Below are 13,189 nucleotides of genomic sequence, written 5' to 3'. Positions count from 1 at the left end.
ACCAACACACACACACACACGATCCAGCCTCCTTTATTTAGGTTCAAATAAGATTTCATGTACAAAAAATTTGGGAAAAGTACAAATGCTATGGTTATATCTTATCTAATGGACACTTACCCTACATTTTAAAATCTAAATCATAATGGCAAAGGCAAAAGGAAACCAAAAAGGGATCCAAACAATCAGAAGAGTTGCCAATGTTTATTAAATTTAACAATTTACTCAAAATTATTGGGAAAAAAGCAAGCTACATCTATTTCATACAAATTTCTAAGAGTTAGTTAAATACACACACATATATATAGCAACAGCACCACCGTAGCAGATTAAAAGAGGAAGATAAGGGGGATAGTCCATTGAAAAGACCCAATAAAATTTGGCAATAACAGAACACTCAATACAAGAGAAAATGAACTTAAAAACAAACAAACAGCCAGGACTCAACTGCTGGGAAAGGCAAAGGTTGGCTGCCACTGGGGGAAAAGTAGAAAACCTTCTGTCGCCCTCCTCAACTCTATACTGACACAGACAAAAGCCTTACAGCTACTGAGGAAAGGGAAGAAACCAATTCTTACCTGTGCTAACACAATGATGCAAAGTGGGCAGGGAGCGAGGGGTACAAAAAACTGTCTTACAGCCAACACTTCCCATGCCTACCAACATAAGAGAGTTCAGTTGTGGGGCCGGGAGAGGAAAAGCAAACCTGCCTGCTCTCCAAAATAAGAAACAAAAGTTGTTCACCTCTAGGAAAGAGACAGATACACCAAGAAAGCCCTACCCTGAGGCTCTGGTACCCAAGACCTCCTAAGGCTAAAAGCTGGAACAGGAGAACTAAGAAATCCCCTCGTTCCCATCACAAAACTTACTCCAAGAGGAAAAAGCAGTTTGTGGCTGGGGAGGAGCACCAAGAGAGAACTCTTATGTGGCTTAGGTGGTCAGAGCCTGTTGCTGAAAACAGACTGGAGCAAGACTGAAAAATCCCTCCAGCACTCCAACCCTCATACTAGACTCAAAGTGGCAAGAGACTATCTGGAAGAAGTTGAAGCCTATGAGCAACAACTGAACAACAAAACCCAAACTAAAATCAAACTATCTACTTAATACTCAATTCTCTATCCTAATGCCCTGACAGAAAAAAAGGACATAAATATTTCAGGGTATAAATCTCAGTTTCTGCTGTTCTGTCACACAGAATATCCAATACTCAAACAATAATTATAATAAATACAAGAAAGCAGGAAAAATAAATCTATCATCATGACATAAACTAATCAACAGAACCAGACCAAGAAATGTTGGATATCAAAGCGGCACTTTAAAGTTAAAAGACTTAGGGGGGGAAAGATAGAGAACATGTATAAACAGGGAATTTCAGAAAAGAGATGAAAATTATAAAAAGGAATGATATGGAAATGCTAGATATAAAAATAGCAAGATCAAAAAGAATTCCTTTGATGAAAAAAAAAATCTGTGAAGAAATAATGGTTGAGATATTTACAAAATAAAAACAACAAATTATAGATCCAAGTACAGAGAAACTTGGAAAGTTCAGAGAAACTATATTTTTAAATATAATGCCAGTTCCTTATAGAAAACATAAAATAAATCTTATTTTTGGTATAATCTGGCAATCTCTGCTTATTACTTAGAATATTCAGATCTGTGCTATCTAATATGGGAGCCACTCATCATACATGGTTATTTAAACTAAACTGAATAAAATATAAAATTCAGTTCTTCAACTGCACTAGACATATTCAAGTGCTCAGCAGAAACATGAAACTGAGGGCTACTATACATGACAGCATAAACCTAAACTATTTCTATCATTTCAGAAAGTTGTATTGGTTAGTGCTGATTTAGAACATTTCTATGCAAGGTAATTACAGAGTTAAGACTAAATCTACTACCATGTTATTTCTTAATTGCTTCATTTCTTTATTTTTGTCACCCTCTCTTCCTGTTCTCCTTTTCATTAATATTTTTTATGATTTCATAATTTTTCTCTGCTACAAACTAATTAACCATCCCTCTTCCCTCCCCCCCCCCACATTTTTTGCAGTTGCTAGAGAGTTAACATTAAACATTTTTAACTTACTACAATCTATTTCCAGATACAACTATGCCACTTCCGGTACACTGTAAGAACATTACAACAAGTTATTTCCTCTTCTATCCTTGGCACTAACTGTTGTCACACATTTTACTTGTGCATTGTTATTATGCCCATTTATTATGGGCATTAACTGTTATGGGCATTAACTGTTTATTATGGCACTAACTGTTGTCACACATTTTACTTGTGCATTGTTATTATGCCCATTTCCATAATCTTTCAAATGTAATTTTGATGACAAAACTATTAGAAAATGAAAAAACCCTGTAACAAAGGAATACTGTTTTAAATACTTTGTCTTCACTAAAATAAAAGTAAAGATTTTAAGAAAACTTATTTTAAAGATCTGGCTCTTGTTAACCCAATAAGAGAGAAGAAACCAACGTCTTTAACACTATTAACTTTTTACATCATGAAACCCTATATTGTCTATCTCGAGCTTCAATTTTAGCACTTAACACAAATTATTTAGTAAATCTGTTATCTCAGACTCAAACGGGTTTTAAGGTTTTGTTTCACATCTCCTTAGCTTCATGTTTGGAAGATGTAGGACCTTAAGAAAATATAGAACTAAAGAAATAATAAGATCTACTAAATAGCAGATTAGCGAATTATCTATCATTTTAATAGTCATGAACTTGGAGGCTCCAGTTGCATATGTATAATACTAAGAGTCACGTTCAAAATTTTGGTATTGAAGACGCATACAGGGTTTTTTTGTTGTTTTGGTCTTGGGGTTTTTTTTTTTGTTTTATTATTTATCTTGTTTTTGCTGCTAAAACTTTTGCTGATTAAATTACTTTTTAATCACTTGTTTCACTGTACCCATTATTTCTGTTCACATTATATTCTTTACATTATTTTACTTTGCTAAGAAGCAAAGGTTTCTAGATCATCTTTTCATTCAAAACTTTAACTTGAGATACCAGACTCAGACATGAATTGTTCCCCAATGAAGTCTGGTTTACACTTTTCAAGTATACTATAGACACCACCTGCTTCCCTGAGACAGACTGTGATCATCTCCATCGCTCAAAACTGTCACCATCCCAGGTTCATTTCCAAAACAGATGCATATAATATGGCTTTTGAGCCACTGGGCCAGCCATACATTATACCTTTGACTAAAATATTTTGTGGCTCCTTTCTCATAAATATAGTTATACTGTAAATAGCAGACAATGCATACATCTACTCTTTTTCATGGCAAAGTCAACTCTTATATATTTACTGGCTTACTAATGACTAAATTAAGCTCCTATTTTTAAAAAATTACAGAGTAAGCTGCAAATGAACAGTTACTTCGATATAGCTGCCAACAACATCATTAAAAAAGAAAATACAAACCAATCTTAATCTTAAAAGACCTAATGAAACATACAAAAAATGTGTACACTTACTGTTAGGCATTCATTTTTCACAAAAGAGTAAAGTTCTAAACTTCAAAATCTAAGAATTTTTTTAAAAGTGTAACTTAAACTTAAATAAACTTAAATATTAACAGATAAGCCAAACATTAGTCCATCAAAAAGAAGTCCCTAGACACTTACCCAAGTCTTCCTAACATCTCAAGCTCAGGAACTTGCGGTCCACATGTCTCTATCTGCAGTGGTTGGTATTCATATAGAGCTTCTTCAAGCTTTTGAATAGGTGCTAATGAAATATGCTGACCCTGTTAGAAAAATGAAGGAAAGTGATACCTGTTAATAATACTTCCATATTACTACATCTTTTCAGACAAAACTCCTTCCTCACTTTAAAAATATTATCCTGGGACACCTAGGTGGCACAGTCAGTTAAGCATTGGACTCTTGGTTTCCACTCACATTGTGATCTCAGGATCCTAGAACTGAGCCCTGAGTCAGCTCCCTGCTCAGCATGGAGTCTGCTTAGAACTCTCTCCCTCTCCCTCTGACCTTCCCCTACTCTAAAATAAATAAATAATTCTTTAAAAAATTTTTAAAATAAAAAATAAAAATATCCATGGGGAGGTCTTGCTGGCTCAGCCAGTGGAGCATACAAGTGTTGATCTCAGGGTCCTGAGTTTGAGCCCCATACAGGGTGTAGAGTAATTTTAAAAGGAAATAAAATTTAAAAATATTATCCATGAAGTCTGCCAACTCATGGGTACAATTCATTATATTACTGAAATCCACATTTCATACTTTTATAAACCTAAACTAGTTTTATATAGTAATTTACATATAATTTGAAAGAAAACTGGGGGACTTGGGTGGCTCAGTTGGTTAAGTAGCTGCCTTCAGCTCAGGTCATGATCTCAGGAATGGAGCCCCACATCGGGCTCCCTGCTCAGTGGGAAGTATGCTTCTCCCTCTCCTACTGCCTCTCTTCAGGCTTGTGTGTTCTCTCTCTCTCTCACTCACTCACTCTCTCAAATAAAAAAATAAATCTTGAAAATAAATAAATAAAAATAAAAGCAGCAAGCCAAATCCATCATTAAATTCAAATTCAGACTTAAAGAATATAGCTATTCAACATAAATGGTAGAATTCAGCAAATATAAAAGCTCAGTCTCTCCTCACATTTCCTACTTTATTACACAGCTCTGAGAATTTTGGTAAAATCAGTGTTTTCTTGAAAGCCCTAATTAGGGAAAAACACTAATGAAATTATCCTCCACAAAATTTTGCTACATAAACATCCACTCTCTTAAGTCTTCACAATGAAATCAAGGTTACTTACCAAAAATGTGTATATGATATCTACTTACATACACACACAGGGGATTTTGTGCTATAAACTAAATTGAATAAAACATCTAGGATTTTTCTGAAAACAAATAATTACTGAATAACCAAAAGAAAAGCACTGTATTTGATTACACAGATACAAAATAAAATGCCATTTAGCCATATAACATCATTAAACTGAGGTTTATCATACATGTGAGCGTAGATTTTTTTTTTTTGCTGAGCATGGATTCTATTTTTCAAAAATCCCTATTTTTTATATTGTTCATGTTTTCAGATTCTAAGTCTAGTTATGTTCTTTATCTTTGTATAGTGTTCATCAAGTTCTTTATTTCCTAACTTTTTAACAAAAACTAGCTCCTCTAGTTATTTGTTCTACCATTTTCTAGTTGATTTCTGTTGTTACCTCCCTTAGTTTCCTTTTCCCCTAAATTACTAATACAGTACATTTTTCTCTTTTATTTACATAAATTAACAAATAAAAACCATGACTTAAAAGTGTTAAAGTGCAACTGACTCAGTGAGGAACATGACAGTGTTTGCATCTGACTTGCGGTTTTTCTCTTCAACAAGTTTTAATCCCATTTAGCATCAACCTAGCTAGTTCACTATCATGTATTAATAGCTTCCCTGACGAGGTGACCTCAAAAGTCCTTCATCAAACATTGACAAAGGACTTGAACAGACATTTCCCCCAAAGATATACAAACTGCCATTAAGCACATGAAAAGATGCTTAATGACACTGGTCATTAAGAAAATGCAAATCAAAACCACAATGATATGCCACTTAACACCCATGACTATTTAGGATGGCTATTATTCAAAACAAACAAACACATAAAACCACAAAAAATAGGGGTGCCTTGGTGGCTCAGTGGGTTAAAGCCTCTGCCTTCAGCTCAGGTCATGATCCCAGGGTCCTGGGATGGAGCCCCGCATCGGGCTCTCTGCTCAGCAGGGGGGGCCTGCTTACTCCTCTCTCTCTGCCTGCCTCTCTGCTTACTTGTGATCTCTGTCTGTCAAATAAATAAATAAAATTTATTTTTAAAAAAAAAAAATCACAGAAAATAACAAGTTTTGGCAAGGATGTATAAAAATTGGAACCAATGTGCATTGCTGATGGGAATGTAAAATGGCACAGCCACTATAGAAAACAGGATCATGATTCCTCAAAATATTAACTACAGAATTACCATTCGAGCCAAAAATTCCATTCTTGGGTACATACACAAAAGTAGTAAAAGCAAGAATAGAACAAATATTGCACACCCATGTTCACAGCATCATAATTCACAGTAACCACAGGAGCAATCCAGGTATCCATGGATGGATGAATGAATAGACCAAATGTGGCATATACACACAATGGAATATTATTTAGCCTTAAAAAGGAAGAAATTTTGACACATGTTAAAACATAGGTGAATCTTAAAAATACGCTAAGTGAAAAAAGCCACTTACAAAAAGACAAACATTATATGATTCCAATTACCTGAGGTTACTAGAGTAGTCAAACTCATAGAAACAGAAAGTAGAATAGTGGTTGCCAGAAGCTAGGGTGAGGCAAGAAGGGGATGGGGTGTTAGTATTTAATAAGTATAGAGTTGTAGTTGGAGAAGTCTGAGAAAGTCTGGAGATGGATATGCTACAATATCCAATATCCAATGTATTTGATATCAAGAACCATATACTTGGGGGCCCTAGATGGTGGAGTCAGTCAATCATTTGACTATTGGTTTCAGCTCAGGTTATAATCTCATGGTCCTGAGATAGAGCCCCATGTTGGTGGGCTCCAGCTAAGCATGGAGTCTGCTTGAGATTCTCACTCAGTCTTCCCTTCTTGCTCATTCTCTCTCAAATAAATCTTAAAAAAAAAAAACAAAACACATATCCTTAAAAAGAGTTAAAATGGTAAAATTTATGTTATACATATTTTATCACAATTTTTAAAAAATGGGTTTTAGATATTCTATTTACTCATTTACCTGGTGAGAGTAATACACATGAAAAAAAGAAGTGAAATACCTAGAAAAGTCTGTTAACATTATTTTAACCCTTAACCTCCATATGTTTCACAGCTTTTCTAAATAAACATCAGACTGTCAAACTAAATCTTACACTATCTCACAGAAATCCAATCTGTGAACAATGAAACTGAGCACAGGGGGTTACACAGGTTAAGAAAAGGACTGCCTAAGCCAGTTATTTTGAGTGACATTTTGACATTCCTGTTTCAAAGTATCTTCTTCATAAGCTGCGAAGTACTAAATTCTCCTGCCATATGACATAAAAATCCCAGAATATTATGATAAAAAAATTCACATTGTTAGGCGGGGGGGTGAAAAAGAAAAATTACAAAAATTAAAGGAAGAAAATTTAGAGTCCTACTGAATTACTCCATTTGCATTTTATAAATCATGCAAGGCCCAGAAAAGATGATACGCAATGGGTATTTTCAAGAGCTAGAACACTTTCCAAAGAAAATAATATTCAAAAAGATAGACTCTCTTAAGCCATTACAGTGGAAACATACTAAAAGTGATCATTCACTAAATACCAACAATAAAGCCCAAGTTACTAAAGTTATGAAATCATATAATGCAAAATCTTTTCTGCAAGTTTGTGGGCACATAAAAGATCACCTAATATAATAACAGTTAACATTATCTACTCAGTGCCCAGAACTGGTCTAAGGACTTTTTATGCATTATTTCATTAGTATTCATAACAGTTTTATGAGATAAATACTATTACTCCTACCTTACAGATAAGGAACAGGGGTTTATATATGTGACTTGGCAAGGTCACTCTGTATTAATGGCAGGTTGAGAATTAGAAGCCAGTTCTGTTAGATTCTAAAGTGTGTTCTTCTCCCCTAACTTCCTTATTTTATGAAAAAAGAACCATTTAAAATATAAATTTTCCAAAAGTCATGTAGTAAGAGTCAAATCTCCTAATTCCTGTCAGTATGGGTTCTACCATATAATTTTTAATATCTTATTTTTAGATAATATAGTGATGGTTGCTCAATTTAAAAGTTTGATCTTAGTAAGTAAACCCTAGATCAAGATAAATTTTTATACAAATTCTAATAACTTAGATTTGGTCAAAACAACGCAGGCTCAAAAAGGATTTTTTTTTTAATTATGGCATTTAGAGAACAGTAAACATCACTCAGTGGTAATTCTGTTTACCATGAGAATGATAAAAACAAAGTTCACAAATGATGCACAACTTAGCTTTGTAACAGTCAATCAATCTTTCCCCAAAAAAACTTGGTGTGGAGAGAGATGCCGAATTTCTCAAATCTAAAGCTGGGAAAGAACTTACGGGCAATCATTGACATAATTAAAATTAAAATTAAGTCAGCAATAGACAAAATGTCATGCAAGTCCTATGAGGAAAGTGTTAGGGGGTTGTTTTTGTTTTTGAGTAAGATTTATTTATTTGGGAAAGAGAGAGCATGCGCACATATGCAGAGGGAGAAGCAGAAGGAAAGGGAGAAGCAGACTCGCCACTGAGCAGGAAGCCCAACGTGGGGCTCAATCCCAGGACCCTGGGATCATGACCCGAGCTGAAGGCAGATGCCCAACCAACTGAGCCACCCAGGTGCCCCAGTGTTGGCAGTTTTAAGTGACTGGAGGCAAAAGAGTATCTCAAATCTGGATGCAAATTAGTAACTGAATGTGCTATTTCCACCAAGACAGTAAGTATTATATTATCCAAATTATCAGATTAAGGAAATCAAACTACATGATGCACTAGTGATCTATCACAGCTGAATTAATGGACATTTCACCAAAGATGATACACAAATGGCAAATAAGTACATGAAAAGATGCTCAACATTTGAGAAAAATGCAAATTACAACCACAACAAAATACCACTTCACCCACTAGATTGATTATAATCAAAAAGACAAACAAAAAAAAGTTTTACTGAGGATGTGATTACTGAGGAAAGTAAAAGAGATACACACACACTTTTGGAATGTAGCAACCATTTACAATAACATTACTAAAGAAAATATATTATTTTCTAATAAAAATAAAGCAATAGCAATAGCAATATTAATGATCGTAATCATTAGTATAAGGCTGTTGAAATAAGCAATAATAAAAATACTAAAAATGAAGGAATGAACTTGTTGTGATGAGCACGAGGTGATACATGGAATTGTTGAATCACTATATTGTACACCTAAAAGTAATATAATACTGGATGTTAATTGAAATTAAAATAGAAACTTGAGGGGTGCCTGGGTGGCTCAGTGGGTTAAGGCCTCTACCTTCCACTCAGGTTATGATCCCAGGGTTCTGGGATTGAGCCCTACATTGGGCTCTCTGCTCAGCGGGGAGCCTGCTTCCTCCTCTCTCTCTCTCTCTCTCTACCTGCCTCTCTGCCTACTTGTGATCTCTGTCTGTCAAATAAATAAATAAAATCTATAAAAAAAAATAAATAGAAACTTGAAAAATACTAAAAATGAAAACATCCTTTCATAAAATCAGTATATAATTTTTTGCTAAGTACCATAGAAGAGGCTGTAATTTATAAAGTATTAGTAATTAAGGGTGATAGACTGAATGATTCTGAAAATCCTTCAACACAATTTTAAGGACTCTTCATTTTTCTGTCTTGCTTAAATGACTTACTTGCCAGGCTAGTCTCATTTTTAGTATATTTGCTAATAAGCCCTATAAGCTTGTTAAACTGTATAGAGTTATCTGTTTAACATCTATCTCTCCCATTAGACTATAAAGCCCTATGTTCGCTGCAATGTGTACAGCACAGTGCCTGGCAAGAAAGAACTACTTGATGCTTTGTTCAAACCCTGAATAATATAAAAGGGCATATGAATGGCCAAAAGGTATACCAATATGAACACTAGGAAAACTGTTAAGAGTCAGGTTTCCATATTCTATAAATTTAAGAATGCTCTTACTAAGCATAAACAATTGAAATTTTGTTAATCACATGTACTATAAAGGCACATAAGGAATACAACTTCACCTTCTCCACACTTTAATATTGTTTTCTTTCACTTACCCACTACAGAAAGCCCGTGAATGCTTTTTATCCCTAGGCTGGAAAGGTGTCTTTAGCCACTTAAGAATTCATTTTAAAAAATTTTCAGATGATACTGTGGTATCCCGTGGCTATCATCACCCATTCACATAACAAATACTGAATACTAACTCTATGTCCAAAAGTAAAAACTCCAGCAGTGATCAAAACAGATACAAGCCCTGCACTCAGGGAGCTTATATTCCAATAACTTTCTGATGAGATTGTGCTTTCTACTTTTAAGTCTCTGAATTATCTAAATGCAAAACAAAAACAAAAAACCAAAAAAAAAAAGAAGAAGAAAGAAAACAGTGATAGTGGTAGTTGTCTTCATAAACTAAATCCTTTCACATCTTAAATTTATCAAATCCTACAGGGTGTGTCATACTGCCAAAGGGAATTAAAAACCTGAATATTTCAGTGTTCTTGAAGCATTAAACCACTACAATCCTGGTTATTATTTCCAAAGAAAGTATCTTTGGGTGCATTTTAGAAGATCAACTGTTTTTTCTGAAATACTATTTCTATGTTGGTTAGTGTCCTAATAATTTAAATATGTATGTGCACATACATACATGTGTTTTTCATTTGTGCATATATATGTACACATCTGTATATGGATATAGATAGATTTTTTAATTGTGTGGTGTGTGTATGGATTCTCACACAATTTTGCAACAGCATAGTGAATTATATACCTGGCACTGCCTTCTATCTGCTCACTCTAAGTAATATTTTCTTGGTAATTCAGTTGTTCTTAAATTTTTTGGGTAGCAAGCAGAACAATTTTTATACTATGCTGTTCTGGTCATTCTAGGGTGATATCAGCTTGTCATCGCTGCAACAGCTGCATAGTAATAACTTCCTGGTCGTGCAGAATTTTATGGTAAGTACAATTCATTTTTCCCCCCATACAAATGGCTTTCTCTAATTTCTTTCAAAAAGTTATAGTAAACAGTATTAAGGTCAATGAGGGATAAGACCCTGCACGGTAAGAGGTAACTCTATATTTATGTTGGCACTGCCTCTAAACTAAAATGAACTGAGGGAGGGACGCCTGGCTGGTTTAGTTGGTGGAGCATGTGATTCCTGGTCTCAGGGCTGTAAGTCTGAGCCCCACACAGGATATATAGATATAGAGATTACTTAAAAATAAAATCTTATTTTTAAAAAATAAAATAAAATGAACGAGGTGATAAAATTCTCAGTTTCATTTTCATAATCTAAAATGGGGATGTAGGAAGTGAACTTGGGGTTGGTCTAGATGTTCTTCCAGATCTAACCTGCTATGACTTCATGACCACTAAGTAGAAAAAAGCCACTACCTCATAATATGTCATAAAAATAAAAATAATTTTCCCCAAATTTAATGTAGAATAATTTTATTCTAAATATGACCAGAGAAACAGCCAGTGAGAAAAAAAGCATGAATCCCCAGATTCTCAAGTCTCTACTAGAATCATGAGACTACATTCTCTTTCTGAATGCATGTTTTGTAAAGAAGAGAATATACCTTTTTCTAAAAATTAAAAAATATAAAAATAAAATAAAAATTATACGGTTTGCTCTTTTCAGCTTTCTAATGCTGATTCTCACAAATCAGCCTTTATGAGTATTCCCTATCTTTTAAAATACGGTGCCTAATAGTTACAGGACCAATTTTTCTCCAGAATTTTCCTTCTCAAAAAAAGGCAGGTTTTTTCAGAGTATGAAAAATGCCTCATCCTGAATACATTAGGAATAGCACCATATTTTCCTAGTTCTTTAGTAATGATCAGTCCCATTCAAATATGTAATCTATGCTTTAAAACATTAAAGAAGAATTTCTATATCTAGCTGGGCTTGAGCTTCTTGTTCATCATTAGAAAGCAAATGGTCCTAAAAGAGTTATACCCTTGCTTGCCTAAGTCAAGTCTCCAAAAACAATTTCTATCACATTGGCCCTGGAAACCTCATCACAATCTAGTTACTATAGTAGAATTACTTTAAGGCTTTGTTAACTAAAGTCATTTGTAATTCCCTCACTACAACATACAACATTTAGTGTTCAAAATCACAGAGAAAAACATCCTTTAATGATAATTGCTTTAAAATTATTATTGTTATACAAGTATATTTGTGTGTATTGTTATTATATTTTGTTTCTTACTGTTACACAAACATAAATTATTCCTTGAGAAAAAACTTTAAAATTTAGCATATGTAGATACTTAAAATGGGGGGAAATTAGGAAACAATATCTTTTAAAAAGATTAATATTAATAAAATATCTCAAATATCATCATAACCAAGCTCTACATATTTTTTAAAAAGCATTTCTATAAATTCCTTTGTGTTGGTGTAGAACTACTATGGCTCATATAGAAACTAAATTCAACAATATGTTTGTGAACATATGCCATTAGTTTTCAGAAAGCCAAGGGTCTCAAACTACAGAGATGAACATGAAATACAAAGGAATAGCATTTGCCCCCCATGCTTCTACCTGTTTTGACTAAAATTGCATTTATACAAATTTATCTCCTGAAAAATGCAAAGACAGGAAAGAAACTAACAAGCTAGTTATCTCTGCCTCAGATAGCTCTACACCTAAAAAATCAGAGAACTCCAAATGTTATATAGAAGGACTCTAAGTAATGTGACTGACTTAAATTCAACAAAGCTGCAACAGTGAAGTCACATCTTAAAGGTTCTAAGGTCAGAGGAAGGCAAAAAGGCAAAAAGTGGTCAAAATAACCTCTCAAAAAAATCCCTTAAATAGCCCATAAAGTAAACTATACATTGCTCTATACATACTGTAATTGCTTTATATAAATAAACTACTTTTTCCTCCAGCACTGGAATAGATGACCGTGTGTTCTGTGCAAAAGCAGATAAAGCAGTTGGCTTCTTTTTGCCAACCATACTTTTCTCCCTAGTTTTGTGTTTTCAACTTTAGTTGAATTCAAATAAGTTAAATGTATGTATGATACGACTTGGTTACTTATGACAGGTATTTAAATGTTCATTCAACTGAATCCTTAGGGAAAAAATGACATTTGAGATGGACTATGAAGGCTGAATGGGGCTGAAATGGAAGGGAAGAAAGATCATTTCTAGTGAAGGGAATTCAATTCTAATGGCAGCTTCAGTACAGTAGTGAAAGTAGGAGCAAGAATATAAATGATAGAAGAAAGAATGAGAATTGAGGAAGTAGAAACACTGAGCAAACGTGATTATTATTTTTATTAAATTATAAGATAAAATGAAAAGATACAGCAGTAGCTTAAAGAAAAAATAGGGTCCCGGGAAG

General features: G+C 34.0%; 1 protein-coding gene across 2 annotated transcripts in view; it reads right to left on the bottom strand.

Annotated features, from left to right (window-relative positions):
• The window catches only part of MNAT1 (MNAT1 component of CDK activating kinase), a 205,730-nt gene that overhangs the window by 70,851 nt on the left and 121,690 nt on the right, over window positions 1-13,189 (bottom strand). For both annotated transcript variants that reach the window (XM_045070215.1, XM_004738880.3), the window contains exon 7: window positions 3,670-3,791. In XM_045070215.1, coding sequence (XP_044926150.1) covers window positions 3,670-3,791 — 122 coding nt within the window. The remainder of the gene's footprint in view (window positions 1-3,669; window positions 3,792-13,189) is intronic.

Source organism: Mustela putorius, unplaced genomic scaffold, assembly GCF_011764305.1.
Source record: "Mustela putorius furo isolate JIRA1106 unplaced genomic scaffold, ASM1176430v1.1 tig00000129_pilon_pilon_pilon, whole genome shotgun sequence".
Classification (NCBI taxonomy): Eukaryota; Metazoa; Chordata; class Mammalia; order Carnivora; family Mustelidae; genus Mustela; species Mustela putorius.
This window is presented reverse-complemented; position numbering and strand designations above follow the sequence as displayed.